This window comes from Panthera uncia, chromosome D2 (genome assembly GCF_023721935.1).
Source record: "Panthera uncia isolate 11264 chromosome D2, Puncia_PCG_1.0, whole genome shotgun sequence".
In the NCBI taxonomy this organism is placed as follows: Eukaryota; Metazoa; Chordata; class Mammalia; order Carnivora; family Felidae; genus Panthera; species Panthera uncia.
Genome location: NC_064818.1, coordinates 78765972 through 78788864, shown reverse-complemented (window position 1 = coordinate 78788864; position 22893 = coordinate 78765972). Strand labels below are relative to the sequence as shown.

Below are 22893 nucleotides of genomic sequence, written 5' to 3'. Positions count from 1 at the left end.
AGGAGAGGCTCCTTGCCCTGTTCTGCCCGAGACATCTGTTAGCAGTATTTCCCATGGATCACACTTAAGCGACACTGCCATAAAGAGCCTCTTCTAAGCCTGATCTTTAGCTAAGACAATTTTAGGAGCCACACTGGGGACAGGTCTTAAAGTGTGGAATGCAATATCGGCAAATTCTATTCAGTTCATTATTAGTTCCTTCACCTGTAAAATCTACATTCATTAACTTGTTGCTTCTAATATGATCAAGCCTCAGGAACACCCTCTCTTTTTCTGGTGTGAGGGTGGGAGCAGAATTAAGAAGTCATTTCTGCCAGTAATCCTGTGTGCAGCCTCCACTGCAGGGCATGAAAACGGGGACGAGCAGTGCCCTTTGGGAACAGAGCCTGGTCATGAAGCCAGATGCTTACAGGGACAGTTGCTGAAGGTCCTGTAACGTACAACGCACCAGTGTCGCTGATTTATAGAAACTGTTCCTACACCGTTTTCTGTAAGTGAGCTCCTCACGCCTCCAGCTGCATTTAATCTTCGAGGCTTGTTTCCCTTCCCGCTTCTCGTACCTTCTCGGGCAAGTCAGCTGTTCCTCCATCTCATGGCTCACTGACAGAACCCTCGGACTTGTTCCTTCAACAGCCCATCTGTTTCCTTCCCGGGACCGTCTTCTCGAGGTCTCCTCTTTGCCTGGGGGTCCCCAAGAACGGATGAGGGGCACGCCAGGGCTCCGTGCGGCACCCAGGCGTGACCGAGGCGTCAGGGCCCGGGGAGGGCGGGGGACCTCCTGGGCAGCCCTGCTGTGCTCCGTGTTCAGTCTCAGTGACGGAGTTCAATACCAACAGGGAAGTTCAACTTCTCTTCTCCCAGCTGGGAATGAAAACTGTGCTCCAGCCTGTGTCAGGTCCGGGCACGTTCGCTGGGGCCACTGCTTTTGCCTGCGGCCCGGGTGGCACAGGCCGAGAGCAGGCCCGTCACCTGCTCTGCTCTGCAGTGAAAGGACTGGAGACGCGCTGAACCACGGGCAGCCGCAGCGAACTGTTTGCCAACCCACAGTAGTGTCGCCCGGTGTTTTCAGTGTGTCTTGTTAGGAAAGAGGGGACGTTATCAAATCCGAGTTGGTGACAGACTGGCTTTTGAGTCACGCGAGTTGCCTGAAATTCTGACAAGTAGCTTAGCAGTGTCTGAATAGCAAATAAGGAAATTTTTACTGTCTGTTACCTCGAACTCCCTGATCCGGTAGGTTAAAGTTGCCTCGCAGGTCCCCATGGTCTGTCTCCTGCTCAGCGGGCACATGCTGGAGTTCAGACAAAGGAAAGCTATCCAGTCGTGCTCAAATATCCTTCCATTTTGGGGACAGAACAGGATAGCAGCTTAATAGTGTGTGATTTGCTTCTTTCTGCGGCTTTTATTGCTTTGTCACCTACTAGACAGGTGAAAAACACCTGTATTTTTTATTAATATAATCTTATTCTACAAGGGCAAGAATACCTTGTTTTGAATAGGTGGGTTATCTTTTTCGGTGGAGATTAAACATATATAATGACCACACCATTACTGACGTTATATAAACTTAAAGGGGAAACATAGATACAGAGAAAAATCAGCCTTCTGTCCTTCTGTGCACTGGCAAATAGCTCTTAACATTCCTTGTCTACTATTTCTGTCATCCGAGTCCTGGGTCAGTTTCATTTGTTTAATTTTTCTCTTTATTATGGGACTGGATCTTCCTGTTCTTCATGCCTCATAATTTTTTATCGGACGCTAGACATTGTGCACTTTGCTGTGTTGGGTATTGGATATTTTGTATTCCTATAAATATGCCTGACCTTTATCCTGGCTGCAGGATGATCCTTCCAGATCCTGGTTTTGTTTGTTTGGCGGAGTGGAGCGGTGCACGTCCAGGGGGGGTAGTTCGTCCCTTCCGTGTCTCCTGCCCAGGGCCCCTGAGTTGTGAGGTTTCCCAGCCCAGTGGGTAGAAGTGGACAGTATCCTAGATCCCGTGTGAGCATCAGGCACCGTCCGTCTAATCGTCTGGATGGTTCTTGTTGCGGCCTGATGTAGTTTCTTACACGTGCTCTGCCGATGCATCGAGGGGACCTTTCAGAGATCTTCTGAGTCCTGTCTATGGCTCTCTCCTGTCAGGTGTTCCCCCACCTGCAGGCCTCGGCCGCCTTTGTCTCCCCACACGCTCAGCACCATCTTTATAACTCAGGGAGTCTGGCAGGCCCCACCTGGGTCCCCGCTGGCACTGCAGGCGGGAAACTCTCCCCAGGCCTTAAGCTGGGCAGCCACGGGGCTCACTTCATTAGCGTCCCCCTCTCAGGAATCACTGTCCTTCACGGCCTGACGTCCGTTGTCTCGTAAACGGTTGTGTCACATATTTTGCCCCGTAGGGTTGTTTGGTGCGGGAAGGGAGGTCCAGTACGTTATGCCCCCTCTTGGCTGTAGATGACGTAAGCTGCTGCTGCCTTTTCCTTTACTAGCGCCGGAAAGTCTGATGCAGGCTCTGGAAGACTTGGACTACCTGGCGGCGCTGGACAATGACGGGAATCTCTCGGAGTTTGGGATCATCATGTCGGAGTTTCCTCTTGACCCCCAACTCTCAAAGTCGATCTTAGCGTCCTGTGAATTCGACTGTGTAGAGGAGATGCTGACGATCGCCGCCATGGTGACAGGTACCCCTGAAGGGCTGTTCTTCCGCGTTGTGAGGCTGTCCCGGGGCAGAGTTAAATGAGGTCCGTTTGAAGTATTTTATGAAGTACCTAACGGAGGCAGTAATCCACTTCACCTTTTGAAGTGATAATGAAGTATTTTGCTAGATTTGAAAGGTAGAAAGTTATAAGGATTATCTTGATATGAAAAAATCAATCAAACCCCAGTGAATTTCTTAATCAGACATTGAAGTAAAAATGCATTGCTGGGAGTGTTCTCCCCCAAAGAATTAGGTGTTTCTTTTATTTCCTACCACCTTCATTCTTCTTGGTTTATATGTCTTAGTTCGTTCTTCTACTGGCAGAACAGGCCATAGGCCGTGCCGCGTTAGACCTCAAAGTTCCCATCCTGTTCTAGCCACTGCCCTCGAAGCGTCTCGGGTGCCCCTGCTCTGATGGTAATACCAGCAGGCTGTTAACTCTGCTGACCAGACCTGCGGGAAACAAACGTGAAAAGGGAGAGACACGTTCATGAGAACTCACCCTACATCCCCTTGACTTCTAAGTAAGCAAGAATAACCTTTATTCAGGGGATCGGACAGGAGCTGTTCTGCACACAGTGTCGAGCCCCTCCCTCTGCGTTGTGCTAAGGTCATGAAGCGGCTCCAGGCTTGCTGACCTTGTGACCTCTTGTGTCTTAAAGCTCCCAATTGCTTTTCTAATCTGCCGCGTGGAGCTGAGGAGGCTGCCTTGACTTGTTGGAAGACATTTTTACATCCTGAAGGAGATCACTTTACCCTCATCAACATTTACAAGGCCTACCAGGACACGGCTCTGAATTCCACCAGTGAACGTAAGTGAATGCTTACGATTCTGAGAAACCTACTCATTTCCACCCTTCCCTCCCCAGATAAAACCGAGCTGGTAACTCACCCTTCTCCAGCCCTGCTGGTCACCTAGCGGATGGCGCCCGAGTCCCTAAGTGCACTGGCTGCTGTGCCTGGGCACGATGACATGGGGACCCAGAGTCTTGCACAGCACAGCTCCCGTCCTCCAGGGTGCAGGGAGGGGAGAAGGGCACTGCCATCTCTCAGTGCCCTTGGGTCAGAGCTGTGCTTGGTGCGTTCCCTGACTCGCACACTCACTAGACGGAGAGAGAACACAGACATGGAGAACAAAGCCGAACAGATCCTCGCTCCAGATAACAGGAAGAGTAGACAGGTGTGCCGCAGGAGGCCGGAGAAGAGAACCAGGCCACAGGTCGGTCAAGGAGGGAGGGGAGTTGTGCAAAGAGCAGAAGGGCGCGTGTGAAAGCGGAGGCAGAAGTCCTGATGTGAAAGGACGAGTGCGTGGGTTTCCAGGAGAGGGACCCAGCGGAAAGGGAACTGGAAACATGTACGTGGGCGACTCCAGTGCTCGGCATTAATAAAGACGGGAAGAGGAGCCCGAGGGGCCGACAGGCCAGGGCGGTGTGGTGAAGGCTGGGCCCCCGAAGGCAGCCGGTGAGTTCCCTTCCTGCAAGGGGACCTTCGTTTTCCATGAAGCATCTTATACCTCCTTTGCTCCGATAGGATGGGAAGTGAACTGGAAGACAGGACAGCCGCTTGAATGGCAGAATTCTGTAGAGCGGGGGACTCATTTTTCACAGCTGACAAGGAAAAGTTGTCAGTGGAGCCAGAAAAGATACGGGGAGTTTGGTGGCCTCTTTTGAGAGCAAGGGGGGGTGGGTGGCCGTTGTCTGCCCAAGTACGTGCTCTTGTCGCGCTGAGTGGGCCTGAGCGCACCGCCGGGCTCTTCTGCCCACTGTGCCAAGGCCGGGGGCACCACCAGGGCAAGGCAGAACGCCGGATCCACCCTAAGTGACTGCAGGTGGCACGAAAGAACTTCACGCTGAACCAGGTGACTGAACTGCAATACAAATTTGCAGCTAGGGCAGGAAGGTGAGCTTCCCACGATTTCCAGCTCGGCCCAGTAGTGATCCTTTTCTTATAAACATGCAGAGAGAGTTTCACGGCTCAGGGGACTTCTACCGTATGCTTTTCTCCTTAGTTGGATCAAACGTTGGGGCCTCGTTCATCCTTGCCGTGTACACAAGACGGGTGTCAGTCGGGGCCAGCCTCCTGTGCCCCTTCAGAGCTGCAGACGAAGGGTGACCCACTCGCTGGTCAGTGCCAGCAGCATGCTGTTCGTGGAGCTCGCCGGGGTCCCGGAACCACCGCAGCCTCCCTCCCAGTCACTTAGGTGACCGCCTCTTTAGGGGAGGAGTCCAGAGGACACAGAGATCATGCCTTGTTCCTGGCCTGGGCTCTTACCGCTTATGGCAAGTCATTTCTTTTACTCCTCTTTCCCTCCCAGACTGTGTTGAAAAGTGGTGTCACGACCACTTCCTCAACTGCTGCGCACTCAGGATGGCAGACGTCATCCGAGCTGAACTCTTAGAAATTGTCAAGCGAATCGAGCTTCCCTGCGCAGAACCTGCTTTTGGCTCCAAGGAAAACGCTCTGAACATAAAGAAAGCTCTTCTGTCCGGCTACTTCATGCAGGTGAGAACGGGGAGGGCCGTCTTCGGGGTGGGTCTTTACCAAATCTCCCATGATTCTGTTAGGAATCTCTCACTTAGGATGATTCTTTGATTGATGTTAACTTTAAAACCGAAAACCAGGGCACCTGGGTGGCTCAGTCAGTTAAGCATACTAGTCTTGATTTGGAGGTCGTGATCTCACCATTCGTGGGTTCAGCGCTGGGGTCTATACTAACAGCACACAGCCTGCTTGGGATTCTCTCTCCCTCCCTTTGCCCCTCCCCCACACACATGCGTGTAGGCTCTTTCTCTCTCTCAAATAAAATTTTATTTAAAAAAGTAAAATAGAGGCACCTGCATGGCTCAGTCGGTTGAGCGTCCGACTTCGGCTCGGGTCATGATCTCGCGGTCTGTTGAGTTCGAGCCCCATGTCGTGCTCTGTGCTGCCAGCTCAGAGCCTGGAGCCTGTTTCCGATTCTGTGTCTCCCTCTCTCTCTGCCCCTCCCCCATTCATGCTGTGTCTCTGTCTCACAAATAAACATTAAAAAAAAAAAAGTAAAATAAAACCGAGAAGCCTCTAGGTTACTAAAGATTTAATATTTAAATATACATTTTCTCGAGGGAACTTAAGGACCAAGACAGAATATGTTCACTTCGTCCAAAAGGACAAAAGGTCTTTCTTCATTACAGAGGGGAAGTTATTAAAACACTTTTTGGCTGAACATCAGACACAGTCCCTCACTTCACCGGTTTGCAAATTATTTCATATTTTATTTTTGACGTTTATTCATTTTTTGACAGAGCGTGAGCAGGGGAGGGGCAGAGAGCGAGGGAGACACAGAATGGGAAGCAGGCTCCAGGCACAGAGCTGTGAGCACAGAGCCCGACGTGGGGCTTGAACTCACAAACCATGAGATCATGACCTGAGCCAAAGTCAGACCCTTCACCGACTGAGCCACCAGGCGCCCCACAAATTAGTTCATATTTAACGGGGGATACTAATACCAACAAAGAAATAAAGATAACATCTCATTTCTTTCTTTTCCAAAATGAAGGCTGCCGAATGTAGCTCCCCTAAATTACAGCATGTTACAGGTGTAAGCATGCTCTTCCCATTATAGTAAGAGAAATACTGGGGTATTTCCACTCAAACTCTAGTCTTCATAAAGAAAAAAAAACACGGCACTTCAACATGGATTTCCTCACCTGTGTGGGAAAAGGCCCTACATCAGCGTTACTGTGTCAGATGAGCTAGAACATCCGGCACAAAACACCTGACGTTTGAGTACATTGCCCGTCACGTGGCAAGGTTACTCCTTGACCCAAACATTTAACATTTGTAGCACTGCTGTCTTTCACCTACTGCCCTGCCCATACTAAAGTTAGTATCGTCACTGTCTCAAAGTTTGGGGCAAAACACGGTTTTGGCTTATTTTTTAGATCTGAAAAGAGGAAACTTGGGTGGCAGATTTGTAGTTTTCACTGTTTTATATGAAAGACTTTGGAATTTTTTTACATAAAGATTTTTTTAAGTTTATTTTGAAGGGGAGAAAGTAAGTGGAGGAGGGGCAGAGAGGGAGAGAAGAGGAAGGCGGGGAGACAGAGAGAGACAGAGAGAGAGAGAGAGAGAGAGAATGAATCCCAAGCAGGCTCCATGCTGTCAGCACAGAGCCAATATGGGACTCGAACTCATGAACCCTGAGACCCATGACCTGAGCCGAAACCAAGAGTCAGATGCTCAACCGACCGAGTCACCCAGGCGCCCCAAAATAGTCAGGACTCTTTAAAAGAAAACATTTTTGTCCGTCAATCTCCCTATTAACACAAAGTCTTTGCTCTTAAAACCTTTGCCTTGTAGATTGCTCGGGATGTGGACGGATCGGGTAACTACCTGATGCTGACCCACAAGCAGGTTGCCCAGCTGCACCCCCGGTCCGGTTACTCCATCACCAAGAAGATGCCCGAGTGGGTTCTCTTCCACAAGTTCAGCATAGCAGAGAACAACTACATCAGGATTACCTCAGAAATCTCTCCCGAACTGTAAGTTTAACGGACAAAAAAGGGGTTCTTTTGAACTCCTACTTGAGTAAATGACAAATTTAGTTTTTATTACATTTTCAGGTAGAAGTTTATGCTGGCACCAATCTGAATTTCCATGGAGAGTACTTACTAATGGCAGGTCTCTGTGGATGATTATCTAAACGTTCCTGCCTTTGAGAACACAGCATAAACTATACAGCGCAGGGGGGCGCCTGGCTGGCTCCGTGGTGGAGTGTGCAGCTCTCGATCTTGGGGTCATGACTTTGAGCCCCATGTTCGGTGTGGAGATTACTTAAAAAAAAATTTTTTTTAAAGAATACAGCGTAGAAGTACAAAACAAAGTATAAAGTATCTTAAGAGGAACAAAAAGCTGCAGAGAAGTAGTGTCTGCAGGCGGAAACCTGAGGAGGAACGGCTGAGCCAAGACTGGAGCGAGTGGGGAAGGAAGGGGTGAAGGGGGGAGGTGGAAGACGGGCAGGTACCCAGAGGTGGAGGGCTTCCGGGCCACACGAGAGCTTGGAATTTATCCTAAGTGCAGTAGGAACCGACTAGAGAGTTTTAAGCAGGAGTAGCATCCTCTCCCGGGTGCTACTGCAGACGCTGGGTCCACCTGAACGTACACTTGGACCCGGACACAGTGACGTCGAGGCAGGAACCCAAAGTAGCCAGTGGCTGGGTGCGGAGCGGCATCAGTTAATAAGAGGAAGAGGCAAAGATACTCCCTCTCTTTCTCACCAGAGTGCTCCCCAAACAGCTGATGTGACGTGTTGTGACGATGGGCCTTAGGGCGAGTACGGGTTTCCCCCGGTGGTTAGCGGTGGGCGTCTTCCACTGTGTGGCATAACCCTAGAGAAGAGATTCTAGAAATGCAGCTGGACGGGTTCCCTGCATACCACAGGAAGTATCTACTCTCCAAAAGCAGACTGAGACTGAGGAGTTCAAATTAAATAGCAGTTCCACAAGTAGATTCTCCGGGGGTGGGAAGGACCCACTCGTAACGTTTGGTATCTCTCACCAAAGAAGAAAGGAGTCTCATCTCTTTGTTTTCCACAGATTTATGCAACTGGCACCACAATACTATTTCAGTAACCTGCCTCCCAGTGAGAGTAAGGATATTCTACACCAGGTGATGGATCACCTATCACCCATGTCAACCATGAAGAAGGAACAGAACGTGTGTGAGAAGTGCCCGGAAACCGCGGAGCAAAGGTGCGCCTTGCAGTGACTCATCTGCACCTTCCCCTTAGAGCGTGCTGTGCAGCCAGTACCCCAGCCGGGCCGCACGGCTGATCCACGGGAGCAAGGTGAGGACCTTCAACTTGAATACGGACATCATACCCCACACAAGAGAGTCTCGAAAAGAGTTACACTTTGTACATTATTTAAAAATAAAAAATGGAAGTTTTTATTGAGTTCTTTAAATTACTACTCCACGTTTTCCTTCTTACTGGAAAAGCTCTTCATCAACCATTCGTAATTCGACCAGATTTTTTTTTTTTAAAAAAGCTATTTTGTAAATGTGTCACAGACACAGGTGACAGAACCCTACTTTTTTGTAGAGGACCTTAATCTGAATAAAGTGATGAGTTTTTCAGTAAATCTGAGCTGTTTTCTGGTAATTTTACAAAAACGAAAACCAGCCCCCTGCTGCCCATGGGAAATGGGTCAGAGAGAGAGATGCTCTTTCAGTTTACCCATGATTTCGTCCATCTTGTCACCTGGAATCAACATCACAGTTCGCAAGGGCTTCATTGGGACGTCGTCAAAGGACCACCTGCCTCCCAGACAGGTGTCGCTCTCTTCCTGCACCGAGTAGTTGAACTTCAAGATTGCCTTCTAAAGCAAATATATCAAGTTAAAAATTCAGCCAACCTAAAGGCAAAACTCATTTACGTGGCAGCCAGGAATAGTATTTGGTACATGTTTAAGAATGACGGCGAACGGAAGCAGAACACAGAAACAGCTCAGACAGGGCAGTCAGGAGGAGCGAGGAGAGTGGTGCCCCATCACGATGAGGGGAACGGCAGCTAAGTGAGAGTACTGCCACCATCATTTATCAGTACTTATAATTCTGCTCGTATTCATGATCTCATTTGATTCTCAAAATAATCTTGCAACAGCAAAGTGAAAGAAAGACTCCTAACATCTGACAATTAATGAGCATGGTCTTCAGACACTGGTCTCTCCTCACTGTCCTGGCTGCTCCCTTGGCATAAAGCTGTCGTGTGACGACAGGGAAGTCTGCATAACCAGGCCATCTTAAACCAACCATACATACATACTTCCCTGAAACAATCTAAGGTGCTGCTTAGGCCTAAACATTTTCACTATTTATTCCTGAAAAACCAGGGCAGTGCTGAATCTGGTAGTGTTTTAGTATTTAGTGGGCGTCTTTTTAATAGCGATGGATATCCTCTAATCCAGGAAAGTAAGTTACCCCTCAGATTCAACATTGAGACGAGGTCAGGGCGAGAAAGCATGTTCTCTGGTGTCTGGTGGTCCATCGTAGCACAATATACCTTTACAGGAAGAAAGTGCCAGAAAGCCCAAAAGCGGGAGGACATCCAGGACTGAGGGCAGGGAGAAGCGTGTGAGACATCATGGCGGAGAATGGGCCTGCCCTAGCTTCCACATCAACCAGCTGCATGATTCAGATAATGGCTCCCATCTCCCTCGGACTCCACGTCCCCATCTGTAAACCAGGACTAACGTCTACCTCACGGAGTGGTTCTAGAACTAAACATCTCCTAGTCAGCATATTGTAAGTGCCTGACCACCACTGAGCGTTCATAGCTTTTTTCCTCCCCAGGCTCGTCACCAACGGGGCCGGGGGAAGCTGGCGACTTAACCTGTTGAGAACCTACTAGGTGTAGGCCCTGTGTTAGCCGCCAGCTGCTGCCAGTATGGAGGAAGAGTGGCCATACTCAAAGGACTTTGACATAAATGGGAGAGCAACAAATCCTGCTTATTGTCAAGATCCTTACTGACATCTAAACGAATAGGTGAAAACGGGCCAGTCTTACCTCATAGAAAAATTCTTCCTCTGCATTTGCAAACATTAACTCATCTTTTTCTTGGCTGCTCCGTTTCTTTCTGGGATTGTTTTTTCCAGCTTCCACAAACGTCTTGCTAATCAGAAGGTAGAAGGAACACTCTCCACACGGCTTGTTCGTTCTGTGTGCCTCTGCCAGTTCTTTCCTAAAAGGTGTAACACAGAGGTCTGCCTGCTGAGTCAGGTGAAATGCATGAAATCCACGAACCAGAGCACAGAGAAAAGCAGTGAGGCCTCTTCGGTGGGTTCTGTCGTGTCTGACACAGGCTTAATGAACCGACGTTAGGTCTGGACACTTCTAAAGCACCGAGTGTTATTTCTGTAGTCCACTGCACTTTCGATTAATTACAGCAGTGTTTTATAGTAAGTAGTCTGAGGAGTCAGATGATGCTGAGTTGTGGATACGCGGTAAATAACGAGTCTCAAATTCACTCGACATCAACATGTAAGAAGGTGCATTTTTAAGGACAGATATTTAACAAAAAACCACAAAGGCACAGAGCCATAACCAAAGCCCTCGGAGCAGGTGACTACTAGGCTCCCGGCCCTAGAGTCTGGAACTCACTCCTGACCTGCTGCACAAAGGGCACGGTAGGACACAGGTGCCCTAAATTCTAGAGTAGTCTGTGGAGCGGCAATGCAGCCTAAATCTTTTTTCCTTCCAGAAACTACACAATGTCCCTCTGCATCTGGCTGAACAAAGACGGAAAGCCTCTGGCTTTCCTTAACAGAGGATCAGGAGGGAGATCACCCTCCCGTGAAACCAAACAAACACGAGCTCCAGCGGATCAGAAAAAAGGCGAAGCGCAACAAAGGACACGCGGCAGAAGCCCGCCGCACGGCAGCCGGGGGTCCTCGTGGCCGGCAGTTCCCTTCCCACCAAGCGCCGCCGGGAGCGCGCGAGCGCCGTGGCCCCGGAGCAGGGGCGTCTGCGCGGCACGGGGGCCGGTCTGTATTTCCGCCCCGCTCTACCTCAAGGTCCAGTCAATCCCGAGCCTGAGCCCTGCTTACAGTTAAAATGGTGGAAACCTAACCCCCCCCACCCCCCCCCGTAATATAAAAACACGACAGCAACAAACCCTGAGAAGCCAGACACACAGTGTCAGGACCGCTTCCTTAGTTACAAAACGTCCCTGTGGAATCTAGGAATTGTACCCAGTTTTCGTCACTGGCGTATCGCTTGGCACCTCATCCATGCTACAGAAATCTGGGAAGAGGGGGGAAACCTTAGTCCAACGGGTAAGAGGCCACATGAGCTGTTCCTGTACCCCCGTCAATCTTGTAAGGCCGTTCAGACTACGGCCACAAGCAATCAAGGGCTCGCGGGACACGGCCTCCCCTCTGGCCGCTCCAGCTGCCCCCGCCCCACACACACGGTTGGCATCGCTCTGCCGAACCCACCGGGGAAAAACCGTGCGGAGGCGCGTGGCCCGGTCTCTTACCGGAGCTGCTGGTGCATGGGCAGCGCGATCTGAGGAGGAACGTTAATGAACCTCTCGCTGAGGAGAAAGCCCACGGGCTTGGAGGCGTCGTTGAAAAGCGCGTCCAGCTGGTCAACCGAGCTCTTCCCACAGCTCTTCTCACAGGAGCTCAGGATCAACTCTTTAATTTGTTCAGCACACCGCGTACCCTGCAAAGCAAAGACGAGGCGACGTGACAGTGAGAGCTGTGACTTCTGTCTCACGGCAAAGGCGGTTTCCCGCCACGTCCTCGGTTTCCCACGCTTCCTCAGTGCTGACTGCGGAAGCATCGCCACCCGGGTTGTGTACCGGCCGTGAGCAGCGGTGAGAGAGGGTCACACGGACACGCACACTGGCATGGCAACTCCAGTCCATCTAAAACCTGAAGGTGAAGTGTAACCTGCACCTGATTCCGTAAACAGCCGGTTTTCCCTTTTTGGCCAGAACTCCCCTCAACAAAGAGATGGATGAAAACCCAAGCGAAGGTGACGAAGCGCCCTCCGTGGCGGGAAGCAACGAAGCCTCACGGTCAAAGCAAGGGCCGCAGGGACAGCAGCGCCATCGGCTCCCGTGTCGGTACCGACACCAGGCCACCAGTGCCCGATGGTTCACACAGGGACTCAAGGCCCTGAACGGCATAGATTACTCGTAACACACACACTTTCGTATTAAAAAAAGATTACAGTGAGATTTCACAAGGGTATGTACCCTTATAGCATCGCTATTTGATATAAAAAACTATCATCGTGTGTTAAATACAAGCGATTTCGGTCTAATGAACAGTCATCCAGTGAAACTAACCTTTCTTTCCGTTAAATTTAAAAGACTTATGAATCCAAAAATCTCATCTTCGTCCACATCGTCATCACTGTCTTCTGAAACATCCGTTTGCTGTTTGAAAAAGAAATCAGAGTTGTATGTTTGGGAAGCAGCAGAATACGAAGTCCTCTTTCGGTTTTCACAAACTTTCCTCGGCTGTCGTCACCATAGGGAAGCATCGCACGCTAAGCACCGTGTGGCCGTGGCCCTACCGGCTCACCTCCCTCGATTCTGTTCCCCTGTTTTACACCGTGGATGATCCCTTCCTGCTCCAGGTTTCTTCATGCTAGATACGGTGGCTCAGTAGGTTAAGTGTCTGACTTTTGACTTCAGCTCAGGGCATGGTCTCACGGTTCGTGAGATCAAGCCCCGCGTCAGGCTCTGGGCTGACGGCACAGAGGCCTGCTTGGGATTCTCTCTCTCTCCCTCTCTCTCTGCCCCTTCCCCATCCCCCCCAAAATAAACGTTAAAAAAAAGAAAAAAAAAAAAACTCAGAACAACTAAAGCCTCTTAAAAGAAGCCACTCTGTCGGAGCGCCTGGGTGGCGCAGTCGGTTAAGCGTCCGACTTCAGCCAGGTCACGATCTCGCGGTCCGTGAGTTCGAGCCCCGCGTCAGGCTCTGGGCTGACGGCTCGGAGCCTGGAGCCTGTTTCCGATTCTGTGTCTCCCTCTCTCTCTGCCCCTCCCCCGTTCATGCCCTATCTCTCTCTGTCCCAAAAATAAATAAAAAACGTTGAAAAAATAAAATAAAAAAAATAAATTAAAAAAAAAAAAAAAAAAAAAAAGAAGCCACTCTGTCTTCCAAGCAATCCAGCTGCAGCCAGCCCTAGCGACACTGGCTCACCTACAGCCACACTCCAGAGCCCCGGTGAAGGAGGACAAGGCCCGAGTGCCACTTACGCCTACCACGCGCGCGGGAGAGGAAGGGCCAGAAGGGAAATGAATTAAGAACTGAGAACCAAGAATGAAATGCCGGCCTCTACCCTGCACTTCCCGGCTCGATGACGGCCCTTCCCCTGCCGGCCTCAGCGCGCCCTCCACACGGACCGCCTCACGCTGCTTGTTTGTTTGTTGAAGCTGCGAACTCTCCGCGCATCCCCAGTACCGAGCGCGGGGTCCGGCACGGGCTGAGTCCTTGGGGAACCACGTGCTGAACAAAATGAGAAGGAGGCTGCTGCTCTCCCCCAGAAGGACAGCAGGGACCCACAGCTGCCCGCTGTCCTGGAAACCGTCCCGTGGGAAGGGGCTTACAGGGCTCTGCCACCCGCTTCAGCATGACCACTTCACGGAGGGCAGGCCGAGGGAGCAGACGCACCGCCGGTGGCAGGGTGCCGCCGGGCGAGAGTGGAGAACAGCAGGACCTGCCTCTGTGGGCACCGGAAGTCACACCTCAGTGACTGAAAGGGGCCCGGCCACGCTGAACGGGGCGGAGGAGACGGGCAAAGGGGCCACCAGGCTTTAAGGCCCGCACGCCTGCGGACCCGGGCTGTAAATGACCACCGGTTTCATCCTGCGGGAACAAGGAAGGGGGTGGTGGCTCAGGTAAGGCCTCGAAGGCCTAGGAAATAAAACTATATGCCAAGGTGAGAGATGTTTCAGGTAATCACGTGGATACACTAATGGAGACTGAGAAGGTAACTCAGGGCACTAACAGCCCGTGAGAGGACCGGCCATGTCTGGTCAGGAAGGAGAGAGGGAAAGAAAGAAAAGAGTATGCATGCCAGCCTTGGTCCCTTAAGATCAACCCGAGACCGTTTTTCAAGGTCTCCCAGCTACCGTGGCAACACACGCAGTACCGACCAACGGAACGCCAGGGGACGAAAAAGGAACCTTCAGTGTCAAATCCCAAGAAATCCTCAAAACGGGGGCACCTGGCTGGCACAGTTGGAGGAGGATGCAACTCTTGACCTCGGGGTCATGAGTTCAAGCCCCAGATTGAGCACAAAAATTACTTAAAAAAAAAAAAACAACAACCCCCAAATGGTCACTGGGCTCATAAGCAGTCAAGATTCCCCGGAGCACGCTCAATGTTCCTCCCTGACAGGCCGTCAACCATCAACGTCACACGGGGGTGCCTCTCGTGGGGCTGGAGTCCCAATCCCATTCGGTCTCCTCCACATGCCCCCCCCCCCCCAGCAAGAGCCCCCCGTCTGCTTGGCCCACTCACAGCTCCCCCCCCATGCCTCCCCTCACCCCTGAAGCCTCCTGGTTCAAAACAATTCTCAGCACCTAAGTCCTGAGCAACTCCACCACAAGTGGAGCCTCTCTACACAACCCACGAGTGCAGTTCATGGCCCTCCCCCGCCACCGCCCTTTTCCCTCCACAGCCCAACAGACGGACCGTCTTCTCTAGAAGAGTCTAAATCAACTCCCCAGTCCCAGAGGCTCCAGTGAAAGTTCTGGGCAGTCCTCTCCTCAGGACACAAACCTCTGTCCCTGGGACACCTCAAGTACCTCCGCGGAAGCCATGGGGCTGTTTGTGAAATCATCCAAGGGAGGGCTGAATCCCGTCACCGACAGTAAGCGGTGTCAAGGATAAAAGCGACTGCTCGTTGGAAGGTCACAGGACAGGGTCAGAAGGTAGAGGAGGGTCGGTAACGTGTCCCCCAGACTGAAAAGGCACACGAGACGGAAAACCGAAGCAAGCCACTCCACACCACTTACGGAGTCTTGCTCTGGGTAACTTCCTGTCCGAGGGATCAGGTGAACAAACGATCTCACGCGGTGAAGCCATTCTCCACAAAGCCCGGACCTTACCCTACAGCTGGTCCGGCGCCCGGGGCACAGAGGGGAGGTCACAGGGCGGTCACCTAAAGCGGGGCCTTCCGCGCGCCCCTTGACGGAAGACCAGAAGGCCTCACGCACTCCGGCCAGGGGGCACGTTAACCTCCACGGGGCCCGGACCGCGCAGTCCCAAAGGTCACTGTGCAGGCGCAAACAAGGCAGAGGACCAAAGACGGAGGCAGCGTCGTCAGCACGCCTACAGACCCCCCTCGGCTGGGGGACACGTGGGTGGGAGTCTCCTTTCCCACCGCTCTAATAAAAGGAAGCTACTGGACGTGCTGTTCCTTCACTTCCTTTACGCTCGGTGCCGTGAGGGTTAGTGACGGAGATGCCGGCGATCCTACCCGACAGTTCCAGAACGTCAGTGGAGCACTGACGGTAAAGGCCAGACCGGGGTGCTTGGGAGGAGAGGAAGTAGAGGCTGTGGGTGCCAACTTTTTCGAGAGCCTTGGCTTTGAAAACAAAGGGAGATGTCGAAAGGTGAGGTGGTCAGGGGTACCTCAGACTCAGGTGGCCGCTTTTTCACCATAACCTAGACGGTAAAGAGTCGGCGACCGTGACGGCTGACGTTCCAGCACTTGCCACACGCCACTGCCGCTTTCTCACCACCGTCCCAAGGAGGGACCGGCACCATCCTCGTTTTCAGAGATGGACATGGAAACGGGCTAAGGTCACTGTAGCGATTATGTTTCCCACCAACGGCCACGTCTCCACTCCCATAGGGCCCGCCCTGGAGAGGAAGGGAGGCCCCTGGCCCACCGTCCCAGCCGGGCTCCCAGTGGACAGCCGGCACTAACCCGCGAGTCGTGTGAGTGGGCCATCCTGAAAGGGAGCCCTCCAGCCCCCGCTGACCCTCTCGGGCTAGTGCGACACGGAGCAGGCGTGTCCTGTCCTCACTGAACTCTGTCCAAACGGGCGACACAGACGACCTACTATTCTAAGACACTAAACTGTGGACGCTTCACTTAGGCAGCTACAGGTAACCGAAGGCACCGCCAGGGGCTGGGCGCACAGGCGGGATTCACCCTCCCGCTGCGCGTCCCCCAAATGCTCCCTCCCGGGCCACCCCCGCCCCCACCGGAGGCGCCTCCGCGGGCTCTGCCAGTTGCTCCGGAGTAACGGCGGCATCAGCAGGGTCTGCCCGCGCCCTCCCGGGCAAGCGCCCATCTGCTAAGAGGGGCCAAGTCTTCTCAGGCTCACACCTCATGTGCGTGTGTCACAGGCAGACCTAACACGACAGGTGCACTCCCAAGCTCGCGCTCCCTCCCGACCTGCTCCTCCTCCATGTTTGCAATCTCGGTCACTCGAGCTGGACACTTGGGAGCCACCCTCGACTCCTTTCCCGCCACTCACGAAACCCCATCACATCTCATCTCCCAAACACCCTCCGAATCACCCCCTTCTCTCACCGTCTGTTGCCACTCCTGGGTACCTGCATTCAATAATCTTGGAAATTACTAGAATGGCTTCCAACCAGTCTCTCTTCCTGAAGTTACACCTCTTTCCAGTTTGAGCCCCTGGCCTGCCAACTAAACACCAGGAGGATCTTAACAGGCCAAAGAACTAATTTGATAAGAACAAACAACCGTCCCGCTTACCTTAATCACACTCCCGATGTGGTTTTGTTGAATTAAGAGATCAGTTAGTTCTGCAATGTTCACAGGAGCCTTCAGGAAAAGCTAAAAGGAGAAAAATACTTACTTTAAATGAAAATCAAAGCAAAAATTTTAATAAAACTTTTAATATCCACGTTCAAATAATGCAATATCCACGATGTGACCACAAAGACAACCCAGGAGGAAAGGAAAAGCCCAGGAGCATCCAAGCCAAAAGCACTGAAATGTAAGAGGCAGTGGTAATACAGGAGGTGTGGGAGAGAAGAAGCCAAAAGAGGGGAAAAGAGAGAGGAGGAGGAGGACCTAAGGCCAAAGAATGTGACTAGGACACTGGAGCCACCTTAAACGGGGTAAGGGAGACTAGAAGCAGAAGCAAGCATGGATTTTGTAGCACCAGCTGGTGCACTCGGGACAGACTCTTCCGCAAGAATTCTTCCGCCCCGGGGAGCCTGGGTGGGTCAGCTGGTTAAGCGTCCTACTTCAGCTCAGGTCACGATCTCGAGGTTCAGGAGTTTTAGTCTCGCATCAGGCTCTCTGCTGTCAGCGTGGAGCCTGCTAGGATTCCCTCCCTCCCTCCCTCTCGGCCCCTCCCCTGCTCTAGTCTCTTAGTCTCTCTCAAAAATAAACAAACTTAAAAAAAAAAACAAAACAAAACTTCTACCCCACCAAGTTTGGATGTGAATTAGAGAAAAACAGAAGAGTTGTTCAAGTAATTAGCACATGAAAAGGAAAAGATTTTACGACAACAGATACTTAATAACATATTAATGAGGCAAAAAACAGGGTATGTTAGCCTTGGAAAAGAAGGGAAACCATTCTTCCTTCTCTGCAGGGTCCAGAGAATAGGAACGGAATTCTAAAATAAAGGATGGAATTTGACCTAGTTGGCGTTGCTTGAATGGCCTGGATTTTCTCAGAAGAGCAAAGTTCTGTGTAGAGTCAGAGACCATACCTGCTGCAGTAACTTCTTAATTCCGTCATAATCATTATCTGAGATGGAATACGCTTCAAATTCAACGTTCACTTCCTGTAAATAACACACAAAATAGGTCATCACACGTAACTTCCTAAGATAATTCAGGCATTATTTTCTACTTGGCAGATTTTTCTTCTCCTGCTCCCTCCATTCTTTTGGGCTCTATGTCTATCTACAGAACATGCCAGAAAAAGGACGCAAAGAAAATGTTATCACTGCCTGAGCTTTAAGGAGGCAAGAAAAGTGCCAAGACTGCCATCTGCACAGGTTACAAAGCACCTTCACACTATCTCCTCATTTGACACAAAAGCCTGAGAAACAAAAAACTGAGTGATCTAGTTTCAAAGCAGAGCAAGTCGGCCCCACAGAAAACCACCACAGCAGCCGCCAAGGAGAAATTATGTACCTGACTGCAAGGGCGAACGAAGAGCACAACCACTTCAAAAGTCCCTGGCAGGACCTACAGTTTGGTTCAGCCCACGGCTCCGAGGCTACGCTTCATTTCCTTGGCAGGTACTGACCGAGTGCCACACGTACCAAGCACCGTGCCAGGCACTCACGATGGAGAGGTAAGCAAAGCAAGCAGGAATGGTCCCGCCCTCGTGGAGGGTACGGTTTAGGGGGGAATACAGACTTGAAGAAAACATTAATGCAAATAAATGTGAGGTTGCAGCTATACGTGCTATAAAACACAGGTGCACGGTGCCGTAACAGCTTGGAAAACAGGTAACAAAGTCTTCCCTTAGAGAAGGGACGCTCGACCGACTTCGGCTCAGGTCACGATCTCACGGTTCGTGGGTTCGAGCCCCGCGTCGGGCTCTGTGCGGACAGCTCAGAGCCTGGAGCCTGTTTCGGATTCTGTGTCTCCCTTGCTCTCTGCCCCTCCCCACTCGCACTCTGTCTCTCTCTGTCTCAAAAATACATAAACATTAAAAAAAAGAGAGAGAAAAAAAAGAAGGGATGCTTGAGCTGGGCATGAGGATAAGAGATCCTGGCACCAAGAACTGCACACACCAAGGCCCCAAGGCAGGAGGAAACCGGTGAGTGAGTGCAAGAGACTAAAGGAAGCTGTGTGTGGCTGGGCTCCTTGATCCTCTGCAAAACAATGACAACATCAGGCCTGGTTTTTAGTGAGAAGGCTTAGACTTAAAACTGCCACAAGGTCAGTCCTGTGTCATACCTTGCCTGCTAAGTGACACACTTATTTGGGGGCTCTGATGAAATAGTGTTTTCCCCCATACTTCCAAGTTTAGCAGGTTCTGGAATTTGGGTCTTAGCCGGAGAAGGCCGCGGAGGAAAATCACACATGCCTTTGCCTAGTCACCCTGCCTGTGCGTATATTTAAGCATTCCCTTGGCTGTTCAAATTTGCCAAGGGCTGGATATCAAGGTCAGTTTATAAACGTCACATCCTGACCCTCGGAGGTAGGTTCGGCCAGATGTGAGCGGCAAAACCCGGAGGGAAGGAGGGTGTTCCAAACAAAACCACGGAACAATTCATCACTAGTCAGGTATTCCTTATAAAGGAATAACTTCTCTAAACAATACCCTTCTGGTGTTGTTTTTTTTCTCATCTGGACAGAAGCCTCAGACATCTGTCCCAGGCTATTACTGGCCGCCCCACTGCCACAGATACCCGATGGATTATGTGCCCAGCACCGCTTTCCCTGGGAACGGCCTCCCCAACCGCCAGGTTTCAGGGCAAACGGCCATCTTTGTAAAACAGAGCCCTGCCACTCACTCCCAAGTGACAGGATTTAGAATTAAGACGAAATACGACAAATCTCAGAAGCTGTTGATTTTCTATTCTCTGCTATATGGAGTAGGAACAGAAAAAGAACCAAATATCTTGAATGCAACAAAGAGCAGTAAAGCAAAGACAAACGTGAAAGACTTTTCGTGTTCTCCACGGCATCCCAGGCTCCCCAGCCGGTTCCAGAAGCCCAGCTACTTCCTGCCCTTGGAGGTCTACGATGCCCTTGCACCCTTACCACAAACTCCCCTTTCTGCTGAAGCTACCCTCTGCGGGTCTCGAATAAGCACGAACAAGAGCCCCAACCACACGGCCGGGAGCACGGAACGTGCCTAGCGCTCTTCTTCTCATCTTTTCAGGACCCCCACCCGATTCCTGAAGTTCGCATACCCACTTTCTATCTCTGCCAGCTGCCTCAAAGCCAATCACTCTGCTTTTTAAATCGGGCTTATTGCCCACGAGTGTGCGCGCGCACGCACGCACGCGCGCACACACACACACACACACACACACAAACACACTTCCTTCCTTTTAAACAGATCTAAGGCAGATTTTGAATTTCCAAAGTAATTCCCATGGATTTCTTCATCACAGTAATGAGCTGTGGATAGTGAACATCTCAGAAACTAAAAGCCCCCCCCCCCCTTCAAATAAAGGACTCTGTCCACTAAGTGTGCGGAACTGCCCTGAAAGCCTTACAATTTCTTCAGTCAAAAAAGTGATTCAGATCATTGGTAAACACTACAAAGACCACAGAGATTAGGGCTTGAACTCTTATTACCCACCCCCCAACTCCTACTCTTGAGAAGTTACTACCAATAGTAAGTTAATCTTTCAGGAAGTTTTCAACACATCACCAAATTTATTTCCTGTTTCTTCTTTCCCCTACATAGACTGCACTACACGTGCGGTCTTAAACTTTCTGTGTGTCCTCAGTCTTAAATGGTGACAATTCCCAATTTCAGAGAGTTGACATAAACGTTAAATGAGTTAATACAACATATACAGATCCTGGAACAGCATGTATTATCATTATTATCAGAAGATAAATTCTTACAAGTAGAATTACTGAATCAGGGAATACATACAATTTTAAACTTTGATAGATACTGTCAAATTGTCCTCCAAAGACACTGCAACAAATTATACTCCAATGGTATATGTAAAATGCCTATTTTCTTATGCTACTATGTCAATGACGATTACCACATTGATGATTTTAACCACCAGAGTGCAACAGATTATCCATGTTAATGCAAGAAGCACAGATTTCTGCAACCCAAAGTTAGCAAAATAGCCAATTAAAGCTCTAAGTGAAAAAAGGTGAGACCACATTCAAGGCAAGGAGCCAAAGAGCTATTTCGTAAGAGAAAGCTCTGTTCACTCAAGATTTATCATATACCCACACCAGTCTCAGCCCTAACCCTGAATCCACCCTTCTGACTCATGTTTATCTCTGACTTGATTTCCCATCACTCTTGATTATTCTGTTGTGGCCACTCAAGCTGCCTTTCTGATTTTCTCATTCATGAAATGGAAAGTCACTGGAATATTCGGAACAAGGAAGAGGGAATAGACCTACATTTAAAAAAGATCTCCCTGGGTGTGCTTGGCTGGCTCAATTGGAAAAGCGTGTGATTCTTGATCTCAGGGTGGTAAGTTTGAGCCCCGTGGCCTTAGAGATTACTAAAATATTAAAAAATAGGTCAAAAAAAAAAACCAGAAAATAAACTTAAAAATACGGTACTTAGCATTCCTAGAATCTTGTAAAAAAAAATAAATAAAAGATCTCTCCTGCTTCAGGTGTAGAGAGAGACGGTTCAGGAACAAGAATGGAAAAAAGCTACTGAAGGAGTCCAGGCAGGCGGTGAAGTGTGCACTAACATGCTGGAGAATCAATGATGAAAAGCGTCTGGAGACAAAGATAAAGCTAACAGGATCTACTGATAGACTGGATGCAGGATGACAAAAGGGAGGAATTAAACTACTGGGTTTGAGCAACTGGCGAATATGGGGGCCATTTACAGAAAGAGGGCAAAGGTTAGAAGCCGGATCATGAAATGCAAATTCTGCTTTGGGCGTTACTAAGTTTTAGGCACCCATCGGGCATTCAGTGCTCTTAAGGATCATTCAATCCTAACTACTCATTCAACAGATATTAAGTACCTATAATGTCCAGCAGCACGGCAGGAGCTATTCTGAAACACAGGAACCCAGTTCTAGGAGAACCCATCACCCGGACTTGGTGAACGGGACAAGATCAGGCGCCCCGGAGGCAGAAACACTGTTTAGGGGAGATCTAAACAAGGATGGAAAACACTGCAGGATGAAGACCAGCCTCTGATACGGGGCTTGGTAGAACGGACAGAAGGCCTTCAAGGAAAAGAAGGCCGCTGTGCGTGAGCCACGGAACAAGAGCCGGGCGGAGTGACCGCAGGGTGGGCAGAGAAAAAAACTGCAGGCCCTTGTTGGTCTACTCCGGGTTTGGGGCTTTAGCTTTGGAACTAAATAAAAAAAAGCCCCTGAGAAGTGTTGCGGCGGGTTTTCTCCGAGAGGTGGGGGGGGGGGGGGCGACCCGGCAGAGTAGGACGTCTGAAAATAATTTCCGTGTCTGCCATGTGCAAAAAGACTTAGTTTATCATCTCCAGTTTCTGCTTAGAGACCCTCAGGTACTGGAGGTCGCTACTCCGAGCAGCTCACAGTCACAAGGCTTTGGCGGCCAGAAAGTTTGAACCCAGCCTTAAACCAAGCTGGGGTCGACTGTGGTTCTCACCTCGTCGACGCTCTCGTCGTCTTCATCCTCTTCTTCGTCACTGTCTTCATCGTCTTCGTCCTCGTCCTCCACTTCATCTTCTTCTTCTTCCTCGTCTCGCGGGACCGGAACACCTGGAACCCGCGGAGCCCCACTACCCAAGGCACGCCGCTTGGCCCTGGACGCCATGATACCAGCCTCACTGCGCCTGCGCAACTCCCTCCAACCCGCCCTACCGGACCCACCCATGCAAGCCGAGGGGGTGAGAGATCACGAAGAACCTCGGCGCTGAGTCGGTGTCAACCGCAGAGCCCCTGCTGGATTCCACGGCCCTGATACCTAGGAGTCAAGTCCAGTGTGGGGTCCTATTTTGGCATTTCCTTCCCCCGCCTCCATCCTCCCTTACTCCCTACAACGCTCCCCACCCCCTTCGCTCAGTGGTTCGACCCTTCTCGGCCCCACCTCCCCGGGCCTGG

General features: G+C 50.7%; 2 protein-coding genes across 5 annotated transcripts in view; one reads left to right on the top strand and one right to left on the bottom strand.

Moving 5' to 3' along the window:
* The window catches only part of DHX32 (DEAH-box helicase 32 (putative)), a 53067-nt gene extending 44439 nt beyond the window's left edge, over positions 1-8628 (top strand). For all 4 annotated transcript variants that reach the window (XM_049646601.1, XM_049646598.1, XM_049646600.1 and 1 more), the window contains 5 exons: positions 2478-2669; positions 3349-3498; positions 5001-5188; positions 7025-7206; positions 8260-8628. In XM_049646601.1, the coding sequence (XP_049502558.1) occupies positions 2478-2669; positions 3349-3498; positions 5001-5188; positions 7025-7206; positions 8260-8431 (884 nt within the window). In that variant the 3' untranslated portion in view covers positions 8432-8628. The remainder of the gene's footprint in view (positions 1-2477; positions 2670-3348; positions 3499-5000; positions 5189-7024; positions 7207-8259) is intronic.
* A 111-nt stretch (positions 8629-8739) lies between these two features.
* BCCIP (BRCA2 and CDKN1A interacting protein) lies at positions 8740-22637 on the bottom strand. Its single transcript, XM_049646618.1, has 7 exons — positions 22439-22637; positions 17890-17964; positions 16920-17000; positions 12520-12609; positions 11701-11888; positions 10230-10404; positions 8740-9042 (listed from the first exon to the last, which is right to left on the bottom strand). The coding sequence occupies exons 1-7, from the start codon at positions 22604-22606 to the stop codon at positions 8872-8874; spliced, it is 948 nt and encodes a 315-aa protein (XP_049502575.1). The 5' UTR covers positions 22607-22637; the 3' UTR covers positions 8740-8871.
* Positions 22638-22893: the final 256 nt, after the last annotated feature.

What these genes read in the sequence shown, in the direction of transcription:
- BCCIP (XM_049646618.1), bottom strand. Translation starts at nt 22,606, where the DNA reads ATGGCGTCCAGGGCCAAGCGGCGTGCCTTGGGTAGTGGGGCTCCGCGG. An exon ending in ACGACGAGAGCGTCGACGAG is followed by an intron (nt 17,965 to 22,438) that starts GTGAGAACCACA and finishes TGTTATTTACAG; the next exon opens with GAAGTGAACGTTGAATTTGA. An exon ending in AGGAAGAATTTTTCTATGAG is followed by an intron (nt 9,043 to 10,229) that starts GTAAGACTGGCC and finishes TATTTGCTTTAG; the next exon opens with AAGGCAATCTTGAAGTTCAA.